Below are 26,884 nucleotides of genomic sequence, written 5' to 3'. Positions count from 1 at the left end.
TGCATGATGTGCAACTTCCTCTCGACTGCCTCTGCAAAAAGGTAGATGCCAAAAGCCACCCCGGCCCCAAAGGCATCTTTTGCTCCGAAAATACATGCATGATTGTTACAAGAAACTAATTTAATATAGTTATTATTTGATCCTAAAAAAAATAAATATCATAATCTTATCATTACGTGTAAATTGTCTAATGTGTTTCTCTCTGTAGGTTGTGGTCTAATTACCAGTTAAATTGGTCGGCCAAAGGAATATTTTTAATGGAGTAAACAACCTTTTGTTTAAGAATCCTTTACAAGGAAGAGGGCAATTGCAAAGTTAAAGCTCGACGTTGACAAATTTTCCAAAATGAAGGTTTTCTTTATCCTCTGCTTTACGACTATATTGATAATTAATTAATTATAATTTTAAATTATATAGAGTTAATCAAAACATAGAGAACATTTTATCTATAATATTTTTATTTATATAATTTTATAATTATTCTAATCTTAATAAAAAATTACATAACATTTATTACTTATAAATATGAAATTTATTATTATTTTAATGGATTGTACACCGTTTTAATATATGTAAAATCCATATTTAGATAAAAAAAATAAAAATTACACATAGAATACACCCCAACCGCTTAATAGAACACACTATTGCTATCTAAAAGGGTGAATATGTCAATGAAGCTTTAGGAATTAATTATCAAGAAAAATGTAGGAAAAAAAGAAAGAACATGTCAAAAATGTTTTATATATATCTCAAGAGTCTTATATATCTCGTAGCTACATGGCCTTTTCTCAGAAGTTGCTTTTTCCCCTTTAAAAGCCCTTTGCCTAACGTGCTTAGCTGCCTTCAAAATTGAATTCTGTGAATTTTCTAACATGGAAAATTCAATTTAATTCGCACCTTTTACACAAATAATGTATGTTTTGAAACTACAAAATGAAGGTTTTCAGTGATGCTTCAATAGCAGCCTCAACATCCAATTCATGACAAAGACCTCCAAACCTGTTCTCATATTGAATTCCTTTCCTTCATACAAAAAACGTAGAATCTGTTAAATTTTTTTCCCAAATCAAAGGATTATTGGGCCAATTTTATCTCTCTATGAGAGATTAATTATGTGCACATGGATCAAAATACCCTTACTATGCTTCAATTATCAAAACAAAGTTTCCATAACCAAGGTTGATAAATTTAGTATTCGGAGGAACCATCTTTTTTTATTGAATGTAATTACAATTAAAATTTTCAATTATAATCAAATAATTTCAAAAATCACATATTTCATACGTTTATAAGAAAATTATTAAATAAATAAATTAACATAAAATAAACTAAATTCAAATACAATAAAACTTAGATTTGAAACTTTAAGATTTTAAAAACTCATTCTTTCTATTTTTCTTCTTCGAAATGACTGACTATTTTTCCACATATGATATTTCAATTATGTCTAATTATTCTTCTTTAGGTCCAGTGAAAAAGGTAAAAATTTTAACCAATGTTCTTAAAGGAAAGTGATTTGGTTTATTTAGTCGTCGATGTGCACGCCAAATTGGACCAAGTTTGTGCATATTCCACACAACAGAAAACCCACCCCACTAAATTAATTTTTTAAAGTCATTATTGACTAATTTGTCACTAAGTATAATGCATTGTTTTGATGTGCAACTTCCTCTTGACTGCCCCTGCCGAAAGGTAGATGCCAAAAGCCACCCCGGCCCCAAGGCCATCTTTCGCTCGGAAAAAATACATGCATGATTGTTACAAGAACCAATTTAACATAATTAGTATTTGATCCTACCAAAAATTAAAAAAAAAAAAATCATATCATTACATGTAAATTGTCTGATGTGTTTTTCTCTGTAGGTTGTGGTATAATTACCAGTTAAATCGGTTAGCAAACAGAATATTTTTAATGGAGCAAACAAGTAGAAAGTGGCAAATAGTAGTAATCCCACAGCAACTACTCCCAACACCCTTGGTTAAGTTAGAATTAGCAAACAAAAAAAAACTTCCATGAGATATTCTCTGCCTTCTGTGCACTTTTGCATATCTTTCTTTCATTTTTTCACCCTTTGGCTTGATATTCCAAAAAGCATCTTTGATTTCGTTCATTTTTCTCCTTTCCAGAAATTGTTCAACTCCCCCTTTAAAACCAAAGCCTAACTATGGGTAACATCTTCTCGATCTCAGCTTCATGCGACACTGTAATTACCCGCTGCTGTGATTGTGTTGCCGGACAAGCACAGTTTGTATGCAAGCTCGAAGAAAACGTAGAAGCTTTAAAAATTGCACTAGCAGAATTGACGGATCTAAGGAATGATGTGATCAGAAGAGTGAAAATAGCTGAAGATCAACAACAGCTGAAGCGGCTAGACCAAGTTCAAGGCTGGCTTGCGAGGGCAGAAACTTTGATTAATGGAGCTCATTTGTTGATTGAGCAAAGTCCTCAGGAAATTAAGAAATTATGTGTAGGAGGTTGTTTTTCTATGAGTCCCAAGTCCAACCTGAAGTTTGGGAAGCAAATTACCAAAATGCTCCGAGATGTTGTAGATCATAAGAGCAAGGGAGTTTTTGACAAGGTGGCTGAGGAGGAACCAACGCCTCTAGTAACTGAACGACCTACTGAGCATACTGTTGGTTTGGAATCCACATTCGATAAGGCTTGGAGCATCCTTGAAGCTGAACAAGTGGGAATTGTTGGCCTGTATGGCATGGGAGGGGTTGGCAAGACAACCCTCCTGAACAAAATCAACAACAAGTTCTGTGAACCCCCAAATCGATTTGATGTAGTTATTTGGATTGTAGTATCTAAAGGGTTTTACATCGGAAAGGTCCAAGATGACATTGCTAAAAGGGTGGGAATAGCTGATGGAACATGGCAGGACAAAACTCCAGCGGAAAAAGCTCTAAACATCTTCAGGGTTTTAAAGGAAAAGAAATTTATCATATTGTTAGATGATATATGCGAGCGAGTTGATCTATCTAAGGTTGGGATACCTCTCCCAACTCAAAAAAATGGTTCCAAACTAGTTTTTACAACTCGTTCTATCAAGGTTTGTGGCCAAATGGAAGCTCAAAAGAAGATTGAAGTGCGGTGTTTGCCTGAAGAAAAAGCTTGGGAATTATTTCAAGAAAAAGTTGGTGAAGAAACACTTGATAGTAATCCATGTATTCGTGAGTTGGCTCATGAATTGCCCAAAGAATGTGGAGGCCTACCTCTCGCACTTGTCACCATTGCTCGTGCCATGGCTTGTAAGAACAAAGTTGAAGAATGGAAAGATGCAATTGAAGTGTGTCGGAGATCATCTGCCTCTGTTTTTCCAGACATGGGTGAAGAGGTATATCCACTTCTAAAATTCAGTTTTGATTCTCTTCCCAATGACATGTTTCGAACTTGCCTCTTGTACTGTAGTTTGTTCTCAGAGGACTACCCAATTGATAAAGAAAAGCTTATAGATTTCTGGATAGGAGAGGGGTTTTTGGATGGACATGGGAATACAAGTCTAGCTCGAAACCAAGGCCACCAAATGATTGGTTCTCTTCTTCATGCATGTTTATTGGAAGAAATAAATGAATTTCGCACAAAGATGCATGATGTGATTCGTGACATGAGTTTGTGGATAGCATGTGAATGTGAAGAAGAAAAGTGGAGGTTTTTTGTGCAGGCAGGTTATCAATTAACTAAGTTACCAGAAGTTCAGAATTGGGGAAGTATACGCAGGATGTCATTGATGAAGAACAGGATTGAAAATCTAGTAGAAGCACCTAACTGTCGTGATCTCCAAACTCTGTTTCTTAACGGTAATCAGTTGAAGGTGATCAATAATGACTTCTTCCAATTTATGTGTGGCTTAAAAGTTCTAAACTTGTCAGGCAATAGAGGTCTAGAAGAATTGCCAGTGGGAATTTCGAAATTGGTGTCTCTGGAATGTCTCGATCTCTCCTATACAGGGATAAGACAGCTACCAATTGAATTGAAGGCTTTAGAAAAGCTTAAATGCCTGAACTTGGAATACTCTGAGTCTACCATAAGAATTCCAAGACAGTTGATATCTACTTTTTCAAAGTTGCAAGTATTGAGAATGTTTCGCTGTTCTTCTTTGGGCCAGGAAGTGGAAGATAATAGTGAATGTTTGGTGGAAGAATTGAAGTGCTTGAACCATTTGAATGTGTTGACTGTCAATACAACAAGTGCTTTGGGTCTCGATAGCCTTTTGCGTACTGAAAGGTTATGCAGCTGCACTTTAGCTATTCAGCTTCTACTGGTAAAGGACTCGAAGCGATTGAATATTTTATCTTTAGCGAATATGAAGAGTCTAGAATTTCTAGACCTTGGGAAGTCTGAAAGTTTGGAAGAAGTGGAGATGGAGTGGGGAGGGGTGGGCAGAATGATAAAAGCACAGAGCCACATTGAAACCTCTGTGATTGCAAGCAAACATTGCTTCCAAAGCCTTCGCGAAGTATTTATATACGAATGTTCAAAATTGAAGGACATAACATGGCTAATTCTCGCTCCAAACCTGAGGCAGTTTAATGTAGTGGACTGCAACAATATGGAAGAAATAATCAATAAGAGAAAACTGAGTCAAGTGGCTGAGCTAGTAGAAACTTTTGTTGGGCTAAAAGCCTCAAATCCAATCACACCAGCGGAAGCAAAATCAAGCAATAAATCAAACACACAAGAGACAACAATTTAACGTGGTTCGGTCCAACTGACCTACATCCACGGATGAGAAACAAGATCCACTAGTTGTAGAGAATTACAAACATACATCATATCATCAACCCCACTCAACAATCAATACTCATAACACACTCTCAATCTCCTCTAGTCCTATGAAGTATTCTCTACCCAAACAAACACAAACTCAAACTCTTGTGCACCTTTTCAATACAACCAAACACATACCCATATGTTCTCATACATCATACCTATGTGGACCCTCTCAATCTCCTCTAGTCCACTCACAAACAAACATACACACCCATAAGACGTAGAGCCCCAATACTCCTATGGGGTGTCTATCCCACAAAACCCTACAACTCTCTTACATCTTTTTCTCATACCTAACCTTGTAGAGACTTCACCTATTTATAACCATACAAACTTGCTCATTAAGAATCTCTCTCCTCTTAGAATTCTTCTCTAAGTCAAACTTGCCTATTAAGAATACTTTTCCTTTTAGAATTCTTCTCTTGCAAGTCAAACTTACCTATTAAGAATCCTCTTTCTCTTGAAATTCTTCTTTTGCAAGTCTTCTTGTCCATCAAGCAATATCTGACAAATCCCAAACAAATCTATAACAAATCTCAAACAAATCTCTTATGGGATTTGAGTCAATATTCCCAACAATCTTCACCTTGACTCAAATTCCATCAATCATCTGTCTTCATGCTAGACATGCTTGGCTCCACCTGCAATGGAAGTCTCACAATCATCTTCTCTTCTCTTGTGTCTTCTCGCTTCATACAAATCAATCATCAAACTTCAAAACTCGAACTTGAACTCTTCTCTTGAATCGAGCTCTTCTGAACTTGCTTCTTTCCATGTCTCAAATCATGCACTTCCCAAACCTTTAGCTCTTCCCACATCTCGAACTTTCAGCTCTTTCACATCTCGAACCTTCGGCTCTTTCCACATCTTGAATCTTCAACTCTTCTCATATTTCAAACCTTCAGCTCTGATACCACTTGTTGGGGAACACCACAGTTCTGATACCATTTGTTGGGGATCACCACAGCTCTGATACCATTTGTTGGGCTAAAAGCCTCAAATCCAATCACACCAGCGGAAGCAAAATCAAGCAATAAATCAAACACACAAGAGACAACAATTTAACGTGGTTCGGTCCAACTGACCTACATCCACGGATGAGAAACAAGATCCACTAGTTGTAGAGAATTACAAACATACATCATATCATCAACCCCACTCAACAATCAATACTCATAACACACTCTCAATCTCCTCTAGTCCTATGAAGTATTCTCTACCCAAACAAACACAAACTCAAACTCTTGTGCACCTTTTCAATACAACCAAACACATACCCATATGTTCTCATACATCATACCTATGTGGACCCTCTCAATCTCCTCTAGTCCACTCACAAACAAACATACACACCCATAAGACGTAGAGCCCCAATACTCCTATGGGGTGTCTATCCCACAAAACCCTACAACTCTCTTACATCTTTTTCTCATACCTAACCTTGTAGAGACTTCACCTATTTATAACCATACAAACTTGCTCATTAAGAATCTCTCTCCTCTTAGAATTCTTCTCTAAGTCAAACTTGCCTATTAAGAATACTTTTCCTTTTAGAATTCTTCTCTTGCAAGTCAAACTTACCTATTAAGAATCCTCTTTCTCTTGAAATTCTTCTTTTGCAAGTCTTCTTGTCCATCAAGCAATATCTGACAAATCCCAAACAAATCTATAACAAATCTCAAACAAATCTCTTATGGGATTTGAGTCAATATTCCCAACAACTTTAACCCTATTTGGAAAACTCGAGTCTCTTTTCTTACAGTATTTGCCAGAGTTGAAGAGCATTTACTGGGATACACTTCCCATCTCATGTTTGAAAGAAATTTATGTTCATCGGTGCCCAAAGCTGAAAAGACTTCCACTCAACTCCAACAGTGCAAAGGAAAACAAAATCAGCATTAGGGGAGAGAAAGAATGGTGGAAAGAGCTTCAATGGGAGGATGAATGTGCTCTAAACGATTTTCTTCCCTGCTTTACTGGGATACACTTCCCTTCTCATGTTTGAAAGAAATTTATGTTCATCGGTGCCCAAAGCTGAAAAGACTTCCACTCAACTCCAACAGTGCAAAGGAAAACAAAATCAGCATTAGGGGAGAGAAAGAATGGTGGAAAGAGCTTCAATGGGAGGATGAATGTGCTCTAAACGATTTTCTTCCCTGCTTTACGTCTGATGACTGAAATTGCAGAGTAACCATGTTACTTTTACCTTTTGCCTCAGTTATAATTGTTGTGTTTGAAGCTGTAGCGGTGTGTTCTAAAATCGTGGATGATTTTCTCATTTGTATGATGTTCATTAAATTGACTAAGTTAATGGTGAATCTTTTGGTTATATGGATTTAAATATAGGCTGCATTTTAATGCTGAGTAAATAATTTTAGCTTCAACCTAAATATCTCAATTTGTTTGATTTTATTTATGGTCAGCTAACATGTTATGCTACCAACTTTTTCTTGATTTAAACACGTGCAGTAACTATTTATATTCTTCTCGTCTTTCTTTAATTATAAATTATTATCTTTTATAAATGATTTTAATAGTCTAGAATTTTAATAGTGTTAAAAATGATTGACTTAAATACTTTTATAAATCTTTAAATTAACAAATTTATTTTTAAATATATAATTTTTATTAATTTATTTAAATTTAATTTAAATCAACTAAAATTAAAAATAGATTTTTTTGTGAAATTAAACTGCTTAAAATTATGAAATTTTAATTCCAAAAGGATTAAAAATGATTCACTAAAATATTCTTAGTAAATTTTTTATAACTTTTAATTTAAATTAATTTTCTTTTTTATTATTAAATTTTTTATAATTACGCTAAAAAAGTATTAAAAGTGATTGATTAAAATATCCTTATTAAATTTTTAATTCCTACAATGTTAAAAATGATTGATTAAAGTACCATAATAAGTTTTTTATAAATTTTAATTTAAATGAAGTTTTTTTCATTATTAGACTCCCAAATCATTAAAGCATATTTGTTTTATTTCTATTTTTTTTCCTTTCAGGTTTTTATTTTAATTGATTTACTAGCTATATATGTATGTTAATAATTTTATTATTTGTATATTTTATGAGTTGATAATTTATATAATTAATCTTTTTAGTCGCTTGAAATAATTCAAAAAAGAAATTAATTAAATCTTTTTTATTTCATTGTAATTTTTAAAATTATGTATTGTGATATTTTTATATAATCAAAATTTATGTATAATAAAATTTTTAAATAAAATAAATTTTATGTTTTTAATTGGTAGAATGTAGAATTACATTTAATTGATGGAAGCACCAATAAAAGATTTTCCAAAGCAAAAAAATGAGAGAAAAATTTGACTGATTATACATAGTTCTATCTTATTCATATCAATAAGGTTAGTGCTCTATGATATTTCAATGAAAAATATATAATTTTAATGATTTCAAATTTTTTTAGGATCAATATAAAATTCTTTTTTTAGGAAAAACATTGTATAGCTTTCATTTTTCTTTTCATTATATAAGTTAAAGAATGTTCATGATTATATAAAATTTTTTAAGGTTACTATGTTGGGTAATATTTATTCAAAAGTATTGAAATTCATCAAATTAATTATCACTATTATATTTAATATAAAAATATTATTATACATTATAATTTAACTAAACTTAAATGTGATTTAAAAGCATTAATGAAGAAAATTCTTTCGATAAATTTTTATTTAATTATGTATCTAGTATTTCAATTATTTTGAATTTTGACTACTCATAATTTCAAGTTGGGTTTTAATTTTAGAATCAATATTAATTAGGTTGAGTTAAGTTTTATTTGCTTCTATTTATTGTATACTTAATTATTCACTTATCACTTGAATAAATTTGACATAATAATTGATGCAAACTTTTCGTTCTTTAAAAAGCCGGATTTAAAATCATCTTAAATTCAAATAAAATAAAAATTGTTGGATTTTGATTGTATTGCTATGTCAATTCAAAATTTGGGTTCAGTGATTTCATATTTTAAATAACCACTAAGGTTTTGATTGTTTAAAATCAATTGAATCAAGTGAAATTTGTTTATTTTTATAATTATGTGTATTATATTATTTTTAATTATAGTAAAATTCAAAAAGCGTAAAAATTTTATGTATACTCAATATGAGTCTTGAATTATTTCAAGTTTGAGTTAATTAATTCATATTATTTTTAATTATACTTTTATGACATTGGTATTAAATTTCAAAATAGAATGAAAAAAAAAATTTAAGTGCAAAAGTTATGGAAATATTAATGATAATTCTAGAAGAAAATTCATATACCCAAATTGTGCAAAGATTAAATGATATATCTTCTTTTAAGGATTTTGAAATTCTTATGCCCAAGTCTTGCTAATCAAGTTGCTGTGATATAGATTGAAGGAAACAACTTAAACATTTCATTTGAAATAGATATTATAGTTCAAACTTATTTAGGAAGATAACATACAGTTATATATTATTTGGGTTGTTATGACCCCTTATAATCTTTATTCTTTTCAAATGAAAAAGTTGGTTGACATCAAAATATAAAAAGAAAAATGCATTTTGAATGATAGTGATAACAATGAAATAACAATTAGAAATATACTATCTTTTCATTTAATAAAAGAAATTTTTGAAAGAGAATGTGAAAGTAATTATTATAAACTTAATATTTTTTAAAATTATTGTCTATTTATTTTTTATAAATTTTATTTAGTAAATTTTTTCTCATTGCTTTTGCATAATTAAATTTTACCTAAAATTATATACTTAAAGATGGAAACATAAGGTAAAGTTTATTATTTTCACATGTAAGTGTGAAGAAGAAAAGTGGAGGTTTTTTGTGGAGGCAGGTTATCAATTAACTAAGTTACCAGAAGTTCAGAATTGGGGAAGTATACGCAGGATGTCATTGTTGAAGAACAGGATTGAAAATCTAGTAGAAGCACCTAACTGTCCTGATCTCCAAACTCTGTTTCTTAACGATAATCAGTTGCAGGTGATCAATAATGACTTCTTCCAATTTACGTGTGGCTTAAAAGTTCTAAACTTGTCAGACAATAGATATATAAAAGAATTTCCAGTGGGAATTTCGAAATTGGTGTCTCTGGAATGTCTCGATCTCTCCTATACAGGGATAAGAGAGCTACCAATTGAATTGAAGGCTTTAGAAAAGCTTAAATGCTTGAACTTGGAATGCTTTAGTCCTGCCATAAGAATTCCAAGACAGTTGATATCTGCTTTTTCAAAGCTGCAAGTATTGAGAATGTTAGGCTGTGGTTATTCTTTGGGCCAGGAAGGGGAAGATAATTGTGAATGCTTGGTGGAAGAATTGAAGTGCTTGAACCATTTGAAATTGTTGACTGTCACTATAACGAGTGCTTTGGTTCTCGATAGACTTTTGAGTACTGAAAGGTTATGCAGCTACACTGTACGAATTGAACTTTACTTATCCAAGGGCTTAAAGCGATTGAATATTTTATCTTTAGCGAATATGAAGAGTCTAGACAGTCTACGCTTTCTGGGGCGCGAAAGTTTACAAGAGGTGGAGATGGAGTGGGGAGGAGAAGGCAGAATGATAAAAGAGCAGAGCCACATTCAAACCTCTGTGATTGCTAGCAAACATTGCCTCAAAAGCCTTCGCTATGTAAGAATAAACGGATATTATAAATTGACAAAATTGAAGGACATAACATGGCTAATTCTAGCTCCAAACCTGAGGTCTCTTACTGTGATGTACTGCAACAATATGGAGGAAATAATCAATGAGAGGAAACTGAGTCAAGTGGCTCAGCTAATGGAAACTTTAAGCCTATTTGGAAAACTCGAGTCTCTTTATTTGCATGTTTTGCCAGAGTTGAAGAGCATTTACTGGGACACACTTCCCTTCTCATGTTTGAAACATATTTGTGTTTCGGTATAAGTGGTCTCAAATGGGTTGATTAATTACTGTTATGTTGAAATTATCTTGAATAGGCCATTAATTATTTGGAGAGAAAAACTAGGTGATGGAATCAGATAGAGGTAAGTAGAATCTTACACACTTTGCTTGTTTTCAAACCTATGTATATATATATATATATGTATGTTTCTAAATGAGTAAATGTTTTATTTTATTATTTTGATATATGAAAATAGGATCAAGCATATAATTATTTTGTGTTTTTACTATATAAATGATGGATCATGCTTATGAATGAACTGAAAAAATGATTTATGTTTAAAGAATGATTTTATGATAGCTACATTTTTACATCTCTGGAAAGTGGGATCATTGACACAAAACTAGTTCTACGGCTCTGGCTAACGAGTTATAATAGTTAGCATGGAAATGATCATATGGCCCTACTAACAAGTTATAGTAGTTAGCATAAGGCCCTAGCTAGCATATTATAATAGTTAGCAATGATCATGAGGATGAAATTGTCGATACGGTCAATGTTACGGGTTATAGCAGTGACCATAGCTAATGATAAAAAAATGATAATGATGATTTATGATGATGATGATTTACAATAATTTTTAATGATTGATCCATGATTTGGATTGATTACAATATTTGAATAATAACATATTTTGCAATGATTATGAAGTGATATATTTTGACATTGATTTATGAATTTATGAAATATTTGACAAAGTAATGATCTTTGAAATATTTTGACATTATGATTTGATGATTATTTTGAATACTCTATATGATATGTATGAAAATGATGCTTGATTCGGTAAGGTGTGTGAGCCTATACTTGCTGAGTTATGGTTTGCTCATTTTCCTTTTACTTTTTCTTTACAGATGAGTAAGTGATAAGTTTTCTTAGTCTTGTGAAAGCTAGAAGATCAAATGAAAAAGATTACTTAGTCGTCAGAGACAATGTAAGCCAATGAGATCTTATAAAACGATTTTGTATTTTTATATGGTTTGTATTTGGATATATAGAGATGTATCATTAGTTAGATTAAATATATAGATTTTACTTGGCAGACTATATCAATTTATTAAAGAATTTTATAATGATTAAGAAAGAAGGTTTCGTATTACTTTGGGGTTTACTTTAAGGTAATATGGTCGTGTTGCATCTTGGTCTCTGGGCGTGACATAAAGTAGTATCGAACTTAAGTTATGATCTTTGGAAAATTTTTAAGAGTTAGACTTTGATGAGATTTTCTTTAAAAGCTTAAGTTATGATTCTTTGAGATTTTCATGGAGTTTAGGTTTTGATTTTAAACTATGTGGGATGTTAAAAAGCTTATAGTATGATTTTGAAAATATTTTTAGAATTACAATTATGATCTTTGAAGATTTCTAAGAAGTTAGATTATGATAATTAGATTAACAGTGATTTTCCAAGAATATAACTTATGATTTTTGGGTTGAAAGAGATTTTATGAGTGTGGTTATGATCCATATCCTATGTGGAGATTTTTAAGAATTTAAATGATGACCTCTGGATAATGTGATCATTTTTCAAGGACATAAGTTGGATTCATAGACTATAATGTGAGTATAAGTAAATGATTCGATGAAGTTTTGAGTAGTTAAAGTTTCAATAAATATTAAGGAATCAATAATTCAATGAATTCATGGAGTAATTATTTTGGTTGATATTACATATTGCTTTTGGATCTTGTAGTCAAGAGAAAGTGTAATTACATTGATATAGTGCGATTTTATAAGTTGAAGAGATTTTTGATATGACTTATTATGAGACATATACTATGAGCTAATCGATTATTTAAGAGAATGATTTGATCATTGGAGATCCTATGGGTTAGAGAAAAAGATCTTCGACTTAATGAGGTTTTGAAATTATTTGATAAGTGTTAAGTGAATCATTAGTCATGGATTAAGATTGGAATAACAGTGCACATTGTTAGAATTAAAAGTATAGAATATTGGAGTTGGAATGAAATGATATGTCAAAATTTTGAAATAATTATTTATGCGTTATAATGTTTGAGAATTTGTCTTGATGGATTTAGTCTAAAATGTGATAATTGTGGTAAATAGTTTAATAAACGTAAAGAAGGATATTTATTTGATTTGATTATACATTCTTATTGAGAAAGTATTTAAGGTTTGATTATGCAAGTTGGACATTTGTATAGTTAATTTGAAGTTTGATCATTAAATTCTTATTTGGGGTGTACTGATTTTTTTTAATGACTAAAGTGATTAATTTGTGGTTATAGTTTCTAATTGAAGTGTACTATAGGATTCCTTCAAATTTTATATTTATGGAGAACATTGCCTATTGGGTACAAGGTTGTGTACCTAGCAAGAAATTAAATTTGTGAATAAAAATTGAAATTGTGGTTATTAAGATGATTTAGTAAGGAAGTTGGTTTTGAAGGAGTAATCGATTTACTAAATATATATATGTTTTGGCTAAGCATGATTGTTTGAAATCTTAAAGGGCAAAAGATTTGTTGAAATCTTACAAGTGATGATTTTATGCAGTTGGTGATACTGAACATGTATTCAATTTTAGAGAAGTTTAAAATTAAAAAAAAAAAGGAACTTCTGAAATAATGTGATGCATTTGGTTATTTTTCATAACTATACTTTCAGCACAAATTCAAGTATTTGGAGTTTTTATTATTTAAATTTTATACGAGAATTTTACTTATGAATTATGATGCGTAGGTTTTGACTTTGACTTGGAGATGATAGTAATATATTTGGTAAAAAGAAAATTTGAGACATTATGATGTTTGTGGGAATTATGAAAAATCAATTGTTATATGATAATTAGTCTATTAAATTGAACGAACAATATTCAAAATTGGAGACAACTTGGGTAACCAAAGATTTATGTTTAAATTTACATAATGTAAATTTATGGATATGATTTATTGCATCAATTTCATATGCTTTATAACAGTTAATTGATAGAAAATTTTATATTGTCGGTGGAGAAAAAAAAAAGAAAAAAAATTATAAGTACTATATGATATCTTTTTGGTGACTAAAGGATTTGTTGATATTGTTATTCAAGGTTGTTATGGATTGAATACCTAGCATAAAGCGAATTACATGAAAATTTGTGGACATATTTTTTTTCTTGATATGAAACAATGTTCTGAAATTTATTTTGTCTGAATTTTATTGGAACAAAATATCATAGTGCACAGTGGAATCTTGATTTTTTTTAAGTTCTAAGTTTTTTATGCTATTGTTAGTGAGGAAAGTGAGGAATCTTTAATAAATAAGGACTAACGGATTTTGGATAAGAATATTTTGTGTTCTTTCTAGTTTTGGAGCTTTATCATTGATAGACATTCATTTAAATAGTGCTTATCTTGTGACTTCAAGAGAAAAAAAAATTTTTTTAATGTAGCAATAGTTATAAGACAAATATCCAAAGATTCATTTTGAGGTTTTGTATGAAAGTAGATCTAAGTCTTAAACTTAATGGGATAAGGACAAAGAAGAAAAACTTTTACTTTTTTTTGAATTTATGGAACAAATGGTTGATAAATTTTGGTTGATTAAAGAATGATTTAAAGTAAGCAAAAGGATTATACTAGAATTTGGAGATATGATTTATAGCTTCGAGTGGTTAATCATTTTACTCGTAATTAGGATTATAAAGTAAGGAAGGTTAAGTTTGCATTGTAAGGACATTTGAAGTTCTTGGTAAAGTGAAAGAAATTCAAAATAAAGAATATAGTCACCTCAATGTCTAGTGTGCATAATGAATCTATGTTAAGAGACTATCTTGGTAGAAGTTATATGGTTGGATATGAGTATTTGGAAATTTAAGATGATATAGGTTTTAACATATTGAAAATATCTTTTTTGAATGGTTAAATGGCAAGAACAAGTTTTAAGGCAAAATGATTACTTTTGTCAAAGTTTAATGAAACAATCATACAGCAAGAAATGTGATTATAGAAATGGAGGAATAAGATGTAAATATAAATCAAGTTTTGATGACAAAACTTTTCATAAGGAGGGGAGAATGTGATACCCCAGCCCAAATAATAATTGTGCTAGAGTAATACCAAAACCCATCAATTCATTAAGAGATTAATTAGTAAAAGAAAAAAGGGCTGAGTTATTAAATGAAAGAAAACCTAGTTATCGAGAAACAAAAAAGAAATAGGAGTTCTTCTTTCTCATCTTCTAGGGTTAGAAATAAGAAAAATCAAGTTGTTGATTCAAAATTAGAGGCTACAATCAAGTTAATCTCCTAAAGGTGAGTATATGCCCTCTTTTTATTTAAGAAGAAATGTCAAGTTGATTGCTATTATTTGGAGTTGAAGTTTTGAGAGCAAAACCAAGAAAAATTATGAAATCTTTCATTAATCTTCATGATCTATTTGGGTAAATTATTGGGCTTTGTTTATTTTATGTTCTTAAGATTTATTGATGATTATTGAATGGAGTTTAAAGGTTAAAAGTATGGATTTGAGCTTTTAAAGATTGAAGGAGAAATTCTGTTTTTAGATAAGATGATATAATCTGCAATAGTGAATTAAAATAGGATTCTGTATTAATGGATAAATTATTGCTATGATTATTATATATCGTTGGAAAGCATGTTGAATCTATTTTCTAATGAAAAAATGGAAGTCAAATATGAGTTTTCTATGAAGAGTTACCTAATTTTAGCTTAAGGATATGAAGGCAGTAAGGTAGTAGCATCAGGGTTTAATTGCAAAAGTTGTCTTAATTTTTATACAAGGATTTACAGATTAAGCCAAATATATTTGAAAATACTATTGAGTCTACTTTCCAATGAAACAAACGGAATTGAATTTGGAGTTTCTTACGAATAAATACGTAATTTTTATGAGAAGGAATGCAGGTTATCTAGCAGCAGCATATGATGTGGATAGAAAAAATTGTTAGAATTAATCCACAAGGAATCACGAGATGGACCATATATGGTTAGAAAGCTTATTGAGTCTAGTTTCTAACGCATTAAAAAGATTTTAATTCTAAGTTGCATATCTTAAGATATGGTCATTTTAGTGAAAGTAGTGTAGGCTGCTAGAATTAGTTTCTTGAGTTAATTCTTATTTAACTTAATTGTTTCGGTATAAGTGGTCTCAAATAGGTTGATTAATTATTGTTATATTGAAACTATCTTAAATAGGCCATTAATTATTTAGGGAGAAAAACTAAGTGTTGAAATCGAAATCAGGTAAGTAAAATCTCACACACTTTGCTTGTTTTCGAACCTATGTATATATATATATATGTTTCTAAATGAGTAAATGTTTTATTTTATTATTTTTGATATATGAAAATAGGATCAAGCATATGATTATTTTATGTTTTTACTATATAAATGTTGGATCATGCTTATGAATGAACTAAGAAAATTATTTATGTTTAAAGAACGATTTTATGATAGCGACGTTTTTACATCCATAGAAAGTGGGATCATTGACACAGAACTAGTTCTACGACCTTAGCTAACGGGTTATAGTAGTTAGCAAAGACATGATCATACGGCCCTGCTAATGGGTTATAGTAGTTAGCATAAAGCTCTAGCTAGTAGGTTATAATAGTTAGCAATGATCATGAGGATGAAATTGTCAATACGACCAATGTCACAGGTTATAACAATGACTGTAGCTAACGTTAAATGAATGTTAATGATGATTTATGATGATGATGATTTACAATGATTTTTAATAATTGATCCATGATTTGGTTTGATTACGATATTTGAATGATAGCATATTTTGCAATGATTTATGAAGTGACATATTTTGACATTGATTTATGAATTTATGAAATATTTGACAAAGTAATGATCTTTGAAATGTTTCGACATTATGATTTGATGATTATTTTGAATACTCTATATGATATGTATGGAAACGATGCTTGATCCAGTAAGGTGTATCAGTCGATACTTGTTGAGCTATAGTTTGCTCATTCGCTTTTTACTTTTTATTTACAAATGACTAAGTGATAAGTTTTCTTAGTCTTGTGAAAGCTAGAAGATCAAATGGGAAAGATTGCTTAGTCGTCAGAGACAATGTTGGCCAATGAGATCTTGTGAAATAGTTTTGTATTTGTATATGATTTGTATTTGGATATATAAAGATGCATCATTAGTTAGATTAAATATATGAATTTTACTTGACAGACTATATTAGTTTATTGAAGAATTTTATAATGATTAAGAAATAAAACTTCGTATTACTTTGGGGTTTACTTTAAGGTAACATGGCAGTGTTACGTCTTGGTTTCAGGATGTAACATGGAGTCCGTGTTTACTATTATTTGGAACTGCCTCAATGAACATCAAACAAGAATCATTAGTTTATATGGAATGGGACGCATTAGCAAAACTACTCTCATGACTCAAATTTGTTAAGAATATGTAGGGTCCAGCCCCATGTAATTGTTTTAGCCAATTGAAGGCCATGGGCTTTTGAATTTTAACCCAAAATAAAGCATTAGACAGTAAAATAAGGGGGGTTGTGTTTTTGGCATGGAATGACATAATGTGGCACCGAATAGAAAGAAAAGAAACAAGAAAAATAGAGAGAAAATGGATAGGGGAGAGTTGGTTAAGCAGAAGTCAATTCGTGATCCAATTAAGCTGAAATTTTGTCAACAGATTTATGATTCAAAGTTTTACATTCTGAACGGTGAAGATCAGATTTAAAACTCTTTAGGAACAAGTCTACAGTGTATTTGTTAAGTCACCTATTTGGTGAGATTTTTTTTAATTATCTCTCTAGTTATTGATTAGCATTAGTTTTAGCAAGAAAAGAACTTTCTATATCCATTATTTGATAATAGAGATTTTTTTGTGGTTCATAATTTGTTTCTCTACATTGGAGAGCTTTTCATGTAAATCTTCGTGTGCTTTACTTTTCTTACATTGTTGGATTATTGATTGTTGTCTATTGCTATGAGTTTATTGCGATATATTGCTTTTGTGTTGTTGTATTTGTTAGGCCTAACAAGTGGTATCTAAGTGAAAGTTATTTTGAGACATTGACACAAAAGTAACCCAAGACTAAAGTAAATTCTGTTTGAGATCATAGAGGGTGATGTATGTTTCATGATAAAATTGACAACATCAAATTATTCAATTTGAAAGCCAATGATAGAGGATCAGTTATACTACAAAGATTTGTATGAGCCGATATTGGATGATTCGATTAAACCAGTAGATACGAAACATGAAAGTTGAAAAAAGTTAGGTAGAAAGATGTTGGCTACAATAAAAAAATGGGTTGATATTAGCATGTTCCATCATTTAGCGCAAGAGATAGATGCCTACACTATTTGAAAAAAATTAGCAGTATTGTATGAAAGGAAAATAGGCATGAATAAAGTTATGCTTATTAAAAAGCTTACAACTTTATAGTATAGGGATTGATGATTGATTACAAAGCACTTGAGTGATTTTCAAGATATATTTAATTAAATGACTATTATAAAGCTTACGATGAATGATGAAATGAAGGCATTCTTTCTTTTGGGTTTATTGCCATAATTAAAATACTCTAGTTATGATTATTCTTAATTCAGCTCTTGATTATAAGGTGATATTAAAGATGATAAATGACAGTATGCTTAATGAAAAAGTAAGGTGAAAAGATTTAGATCTTGAGAATCAAGCTCTTGTCATAGAGAATAGGGGTAGAAACATCAATAGAGGTCAAAACTTAAAAGCCCATAGTAAGTCTAAATATAGATCCAAGTCCAGAGATAAAATGAAGTGCTTCCATTATAGTAAACCATGCCATATAAAGTGATACTGCAAAATTTTGAAGCAAGAGTGGAAAGATGAAAAAGGCAAGAGTTTAGATAATGGCAATGTTGTAGCAGTGAATTCAAATAGTGATTTAGTTACTTTGATTTATACACATGGTAATTCTAATCATGTTGTTGATCCTAACATTAAGTGGATAGTTGATATAGAAGCGGCATATCATTGTGTTCTTAAAAAGAAGTTGTTTATAACTTACAAAGCAGAAGCCTTTGGTGATAGATTATGAGAATGTGTCATACATTATTAGAATTGATGATATTTTTGTACAAATCAACAAGGTTGCATGTTGACTTTGAGGGATACTAGACACATTCTTGATATAAGAATGAACTTACTTATGATTAATATCCTTTATAAAGAAATATATGGGAGTTGATAAAAGAATGGGCAGTGGAAGCTTCTCAAAAGATCTATGGTAATTGTAAAAGAAAAACCATGTTGCACAATGTACAAGATATGGATGCAATTGAACGGTAATCAAATAAATGCCATTGAGGATGATGTTTCAGCAAACTTATGGCACAAGAGGCTAGCATGTATAAGTGAGAAGGGATTATAGGTTTTAACAAGGTAATCTTTCATTACCTTAACCAATGGTATGTCTCTCAATTTATGTGATCATTGTTTGTTTGGCAAGTAACATAGAATTTCTTTTTGTAAAAGTTCTCAAAGAAAAGAAAATAGATTGGAATTGATTCATTCCATAATATGTGGTCCAATTGAAGTTAAGTGATTGGGTGATAACAGGTATTTTATTAATTTTATTGATGATGTTTCACCTTAAACTTGGGTGTATATATTGAAAAACGAAAGCTAGGTATTGCAATATTTTCATAAATTTCATGCCATGATAGAAAGAATGATAGGGTTACCCTTGAAGTTTATTCGGACTAATAATGGTATAAAATACACATCTAAAGATTTTGAAAAATACTGTTCAAAGTATGAGATCAGACATAAGATGATAGAACCTGGAACACAGTAGCGTAATGGTGTAACTGAAAGGATAAATTGCATCATTATGAAAAAAGTCAAATTTATGTTGAAGATGGCAAAATTACCAAAGCCATTATGGGATGAAGTAGTCAACACAACATGCTATTTGTTTAATAGATCACCATCAATTCCTTTTAGCTTTCATATTCTAGAAGAGTGTGGACAAGGAAAGATGCTTCATACTCTCACTTAAAAGTTTTTTTGGAGTAAAGTATTCATGTATATACCGAAAAGAGTGAGGTTAAAGCTTAATCGTAAAGCCACATAGTATGTGTTTGTAGGATATGGTGATAAAAAATTTAGCTACAAGATATGGGATCTAGTGAAAAAAAGTCAATTAAAAGCAAAGATGTGGTCTTCCATGAAAAAAAAACCATAATAGACCTTGAGAAAAATGAAAAAACTAGATGGTTACTGTTAAGTGTGATATTTCAACATTGATAGAAATTTAATCGAAAAGAGCCACAAATGATAAAAATGAGCAAAAGATAGAACTTGAAGATATGAATGAGCTAACCATAGTCAGTGATAAGTCAGATACAATCAGTTTTGAGTAGGGAAAATAATGCTATCTACCTAAAAATGTTAAATAGGGTGAGCAGTCCTTTCCACTAGAGAGTGTTGAGCAAGGGGTACTACCTTCAAAATCATGTAGTATAGAATCTTAGCCTAGGAGATCTACCAGAAAGCATAGGCCATCCACCAAGTATCTAAGTTCAAATTTTATTTTAATTATTAGTGAAAAAGGCATAAAATAGCTTTCAAGATATACAAACTCTTTCGGATAGAGAGCATTAGTTAAAAATAAATGAAAGAAGAGATGAAGTCATTGTGAAAAAATAATACACATTATCTTGTTAAACTTTAAAAAAAGAGGAAGCCATTGAAGAAAAAATGTGTGTTCAAGTTGAAAAAAGATGGTGAAAAACTAGTGAGGTAGAAAGCTCGATTGTTGGTGAAAGGTTTTTAGAAAAAATTTAGCATCAATTTTGATGAGATATTCTCTCTAGTTGTTAAGATGAGTTCCATTCAAGTGGTACTAAGATTAACAATTAGTTTGAATCTTGAGCTTAAGCAACTTGAAGTTAAGATTACATTCTTGCATGGTAACTTACAAAAGGACATTTATATGGATCAGCCTAAGGGCTCTGAAGTAAAATTGAAATAACACTTAGTTTGCAAACTAAAGAAAAGTTTGTATGACTTGAAACAAGCTCCACGACAGTGGCATAAAAAGTTTGATTCTTTTATAATGAGCCATAGCTATAAAAGAAAGGTAGCAAATCCTTGTGCGTATATGAAAAAAAAATTTTATGGTAACTTCATTATTCTCTTATTATATATTGATGATATATTGATTGTGACACAAGTTGCTGGTATGGTTTGCATATTGAAAGAATAATTATCTAAGTCTTTTGATATAAAAGATTTAGGTTTAGCAAAATAGATTCTCGATATGGATATTATCCAGATAAAAGAGCTAAAAAGCTATGGTTGTCACAGGAAAAGTCTATTGAACAGGTGTTTAGTAGATTGAACATGCAATACACTAAATCATTTAGTAGTCCACTTGCCAACAATTTTTATTTGAGTAAAAAATCTTTTTCAGTGACTAAGAAAGAGCAACTATATCTAGTATTTCTTATTCTTCTGTAGTTGGTTCTTTGATGTATCTTATGGTTTGCACATGGTTTGACATTACTTATGCAATTAGTGTGATAAGCAAACTTTTTTCTAATCAAGGAAAGGTGTATTGGGAAGTAGTGAAATGGATTTTTAAATATTTGAAGAACATTTCAAAAATGTGCTTGAGTTATGGAGTTTCACAACTAGTTTGAGAAGGGTTTATTGATACTGACATAACAAGTGATTTTAATGGTAAGAAATCTACTTTAGGGTATTTGTTCACTTTTGCAGGAGGCTATGTCTTGGCAATTTAAGTTGTAAAAGTTTGTTGTCTTGTCAACTATAGAGGCTGAGTATATTGCAATAAAAAAAGCATGTAAAGAAATGCTTTGGATGAAACATTTTCTTCTTGAATTGGGGTTAAATTAGAAAGAGTATATGATATTTTGTGATAGCCAAAGTGCTTTAAATTTGAGTAAGAATGCTATGTACTATGCTAAAATGAAGCACATTGATGTTAGATATTATTGGTTACATTTAGTGATTAGGGAATAACAAATGCTATTGAAAAAAGTCCATACTAATAAGAATGTAGTAGATATATAGACTAAGATACTCCTTAAGGAAAAGCTTTAACTTTGTAGTAACTTGGTCAAAATGAGTTTTTTGGCAAAGGTAAATTCCAAATGAAAACTACTATGGTGTTGAATTTCCTCTTAATGGGGCTAGAAGAGGAGATTGTTAAGAATATATGGGGTCCAACCCCATGTAATTGTTTTAGCCAATTAAAGGCCATGGGCTTTTGACTTTTAACCTAAAATAAAGCCTTTAACAATAAAAAAAAGGGTTATGTTTTTGGAGTAGAATGATAGAGTGTGGTGCCAAATAAAAAGAAAAGAATCTAGGAAAATAGAAAGAAAAGGGAGAAAGGAGACTTAGTTAAATTAAAATCGATTTGTAATCTGATTGAGCTAAAATTTTGTTATCAAGTTTATGATTTAGAGTCATATATTCTAAACAGTAGAGATCAGGTTTAAAACTTTTTAGGAACAAAATCAGGGTATATTTGTTGAGTCACCTGTTTGGTAAGATTTCTCAAATTGTCTCTTTAGTTATTGATTAGCTTTAGTTTTAGTTAGAGGAGAACTTTATATATCTATTATTTGATGGTGGAGATTTTTTTAATAATATGAAGTTTTTTCCCTCTACACTAGAGAGCTTTTCATGTAAATCTTGGTGTGCTTTATTATTATTATTTTTTTGCATTGTTAGATTAGTGATTGTTGTCTATTGCTATTGGTTTATTGTGATATATTACTTTTGCGTTGTTGTGTTTGTTACTTTAGGCCCAACAAAATCAACAACATGCTCCTCAGCCATCCTAGCAATGTTGATTTTGTGATTTGGGCAATGGCTTCTAAAGACCTAGAACCTGAAAAGATTCAAGAAGAGATTGGGGAAAAGATAGGATATTCTGAAGATAGGAGGAGAAATAAAAGTTTTGAGCAAAATGCTATAGACATGTACAAAGTCTTAAGTACTAGGAAATTTGTTTTGTTGTTGGATGATTTATGGGACCAAATTGATCTAACAAAAATTGGAGTTCTTATCCTACACCAACAAAATAACTCCAAGGTAATCTTCACTACATGTTTCGAAAAGGTGTGTGGTCTGATGGAAGCCCACAAAATTTTCAAAGTTGAGTGTTTGCCACCATCTTTTAATTACTATTTGTTTCAGAAGAAGATTGGAAATGATACTTTCAACCTGCATCCAGATATTCCTATGCTAGTGAAAATTATGGCCAAAAAGTATGTTGGTTTGCCACTAACACTTATCACCATTGGTCGAGCCGTAACCTGTAAGAAGACACCACAAGAATGGATTTAGGTAATTGAGATTTTAAAAAAATGTGCCTTAAAATTTTCAAGTATGGGGGATAAGGTTTTTCCTCTTTTAAAGTTCAATTTTGATCATTTACCTAATGAGAAAGTGAGATCTTGCTTCTTATAGTGTACTTTATTTCCAAAAGAATTTGTTATTCACAAAATTGACTTAATAGATTATTGGATTTGTGAGGGTCTTTTAGATGAATGTAATGATAGAAATGGAGCTCAAAACCAAAGGTATGACATAATTGGGACACTTGTGTATGCATGTTTATTGCAAAAAGAAGGTCATTATGTGAAAATGCATGATGTGATTCATGATATGGCTCTGTGGATAGCCAATGAGTGCAATAATTTTGAGGAAGGTGTTTGATTGATTGAAGCACCAAAGAGCAGAAAATAAGAAGTAGTAAGAAAGATATCACTGATGGCAAATTGTTTTGGGAGTTTAATCGAAACAACTTCATGTCCCAACCTGCTAACCTTGTTTCTCAATGAAAACACATTAAAGACAATCACAAATGACTTCTTCCAATCTATGCCTAATCTAAGAGTGCTAAACCTATCATGTAATAGTGGTATAACTAAACTGGCCCAGGGAATTTCAAAACTTGTTTCCCTACAATATCTCAATCTATCCAAGACAAGTATAAGCCAATTGCCAAATGAGCTCAAGTCCTTCCAAAAGCTAAAATATTTGAACTTGGATTATACATTTGTATTAAATACAATTCCATACCAACCGATATCCATCTTTCCATTCTTAAAAGTGTTGAGAATGCTTAATTGTGGTTCATCTGATATGATTATGCAAAGTAATATTTTATTAAGGGGAAATAAATGAGTGCTTTGTCAAGGAATTGCAGTGTTTGAAACAATTGAGTATGTTGAGTCTCACAATAAGGAGTGCCTTTGCACTTGAAGGATTTTTAAGCTCCCACACAAAAGTTGCACTCAAAACCTATGCTTCTAGTTTTTAAGTGCTTCAAATATTCTAAATATTTCATGTTTAGTAGATATGAAGCATCTCAATATGCTAGATATCTTAGACTGTAAGAGTTTAGAAAAGTTGAAACATAGTTACAGGAACAAAAAAAAAAACTAACATCTGTTGATTTCCACAGCTCTATGATCTTAAAAGACAGATGGTTTAATGGCCTTTAAAGAGTAAGTGTAGACAACTGTATGCAATTGGGGGATTTGACATGGCTCATGCTTGCCCCAAACCTTGCTAGTCTTTGCATATCAATATGCTCCCAAATCAAAGAAATAATCAGCACAGCCAAATGTGCAGGACTTCTAAATAAAGTAGGAAAGTATTAAGCCATTTGAAAAGCTTGAAGTTTTTCATTTGTCTTACCTACCAGAACTAAAATGCATCTATTAGGAACCCTTTCAATTTTGGTGGCCAAAACTAAAAAAGCTTTCGGTCAATGTAAAGAATGCTGAAAGGCATGGCATTACCATTCATGGATGGGAATTCTGGTGGAAAGAATTAGAATGAAAGGATGAGACAACTAGGAATGCTTTTGCTCCTTGTTTCAAATCTAAGCCCCTGAACATCTCCCCATAGTGACTTACAAGTGCAAAGAACTACAATATCAAGACCAACTTCGAATTGCAAATGATTGCTTCTCTTCATCATGGATTATTTTTCCTTGATAATGAAAAATCTGCATGTTTGTTGCAAGCTTATCTTTTTTCTTCTTTTGGTAAGAGAATCATGCCTTTAATGAACTCATAGAGCTTGAATTTGTGCTGTAATAAACCACATGATTGGAAATTTTCTATGCTCATGCAACTTTATTCATCATCAGGTTATGCAGGGCTTGAAATTTAATCTTTAAGACAGTTTAGAAAGTAGTAAAAAAAAATACTTATAGTCAAGGTCTAATCTTTAACTTTCATGGACTGATATCTATCTTTTTTGTGTAAGGCATACACACACAAATATTAAAGTGAAAAAAACATACATGTGCTATGTTATGATTGTCCACACCATAAAACTAAAGTGTGACTTGTTAAAACATACTTAAAGTCTTGAACACATCATAAATTTTACATTCGATGTTAGGAGAAACAATAAAATTATTATCTGCATGCTTGTTTCAAAAATGCAACAGGTACTCTTACTAGGAAGCTTTTATAATGCGATACCCAAAAAAATAAAGACAACAACCTTAATCAATGTGTTATAAACCAACAACATTGTCTATCTCTGATGCTGCACAATCTTTTTTTTTTTTGTTCAAACCACAATCTCCTTTTCATTTAACAAATTGTGAACCTAATACCATCTCAAGCTCAATTCATTTATCGACTAAAGGGCAATCACCAATAAATTAATGCATAAACTTTATCTACCATAGTTAACCGACCAGGCTCAGATACTTAAATTCTGATATATCAATTCTTTTACTTACTTTTCAAGCTAATTAGAAATCTATTACAATGTTTCAAAACCTAGTTGCCAATTCTTTAGCTAATTTTCAAGTCTGGGTTTGATAGAGCATGCTGTTAGGAAAATGGGGTCCAGCCCCATGTAAGTGGTTTTGGACCAAGTAAAGGCCATGGGCCTTGATCTTTCATTTTACACAAAGCCCTAGCTACTTAATAAAAAAGAGGTGGGGTTATTTTAAGTGTGTGTCAAAAACCAAGTAGAGAAAGAAGAAAAGCCAAAAAAAGCATAAAAAAAAGAGAAGGGAGAGATTATTGAACGAAAGTCGATCCGTGGTCCGATTGAGTTGAAACCTTGTCAAGAGATTTATGATTCAAAGTTCTACATTCTGAACGGTGAAGATTGGGTTTGAAGCTCTCTAGGAACAAATCCAAGGTGTATTTGTTGAGTCATTTATTTGGTGAGATTTTTTCAATTGTTTCTCTAGTTGTTGTTTAGCTCTAGTTTTACCTAGAGAAGAACTTTGTACACCTATTATTTGATAGTGAAGATTTTTCTAGTGGTCCGTGGTTTTTTCCCTCTACACTTGAGGGTTTTCCACGTAAATCTTGGTATGCTTTATTTTTCTTGCGTCTTTGATTATTAATGGTTGTCTATTGCTTCTGTATTTTTGTGATTATTGCTTCAAGCGCAACACATGCTGATTTGCTTGTTGTCCTCAAACAAAACATGTATATAAATGAAAGTTGAACTCATAACGTGCTTCACAGACAAATTTTGGGTGGCATTTTGTACAATGAATTGATCATATCCAACCAACATACCACATAAAAATTTTAGAACAATTAAATAAGAAGTCTGGCTTATTCGACGAACTGAATAATCCAAGTTTTTCCTTTCTTGATATTTTACTGGAGCTACAAGCAATTATATTAAGCATTAACAATGTGCCAAAACTTATTAACGTAAGAAGCAAGCAATGTCAAGTTGGTATTATAGTAATCTCATGTTGATGGACTACCAAAATTATTTAGATTCGAATTAAATTTGGTTAATATCAAATCAATTACTAATTATAGTGATACTATATTATGACATATCCAATCATGTAGTATGATTTTAATTAAAGTATGACCTAAGTTATTTTTGTATATACTCATAATGGGATAGTGTAAGATTTGTTAACAATGGACTCCCGCTTTCTTTCTTATAAAGTAGTTCTCTAACCCATCAAGAAAAAAACTAATTTCAATTCAAAAAAGGAAATAGAGAGGAATTGTCTCTCTAACGACCAAAAAATCCCCTTCAATGCATCGCCAACCACCATGAAGCCAACAACCACCGGTGAGTTAGGCGGCATCGACAAAGTCACCTCCTTCCAGCAGTGGCTCGGACACCTTCAGTTCAGTGGGTTTCAACTAAACCCACTTAGAAGTTAGTGTT

The 26,884-nt window shown here is 31.2% G+C and overlaps 1 protein-coding gene and 1 pseudogene across 2 annotated transcripts; both read left to right on the top strand.

The window, feature by feature from the left end:
* The first annotated feature begins 1,448 nt into the window (after positions 1 to 1,448).
* Positions 1,449 to 7,039, top strand: LOC111281139 (putative disease resistance protein At1g61300 pseudogene; annotated as a pseudogene). The gene is made up of 2 exons (XR_016335056.1): positions 1,449 to 4,688; positions 6,483 to 7,039. The product of XR_016335056.1 is annotated as a putative disease resistance protein At1g61300 pseudogene (transcript).
* Positions 7,040 to 9,684: 2,645 nt separating this feature from the next.
* LOC149510748 (putative disease resistance protein At1g51480) lies at positions 9,685 to 10,701 on the top strand. The gene has a single exon (XM_089757079.1). It carries the CDS (start codon positions 9,685 to 9,687, stop codon positions 10,699 to 10,701), a length of 1,017 nt encoding a protein of 338 aa, XP_089613205.1.
* The last annotated feature ends 16,183 nt before the right edge of the window (positions 10,702 to 26,884 follow it).

Source organism: Durio zibethinus, chromosome 28 (assembly GCF_047325235.1).
Source record: "Durio zibethinus cultivar Kanyao isolate XHJ-2024 chromosome 28, ASM4732523v1, whole genome shotgun sequence".
NCBI classification, from domain to species: domain Eukaryota; kingdom Viridiplantae; phylum Streptophyta; class Magnoliopsida; order Malvales; family Malvaceae; genus Durio; species Durio zibethinus.
This window is presented reverse-complemented; position numbering and strand designations above follow the sequence as displayed.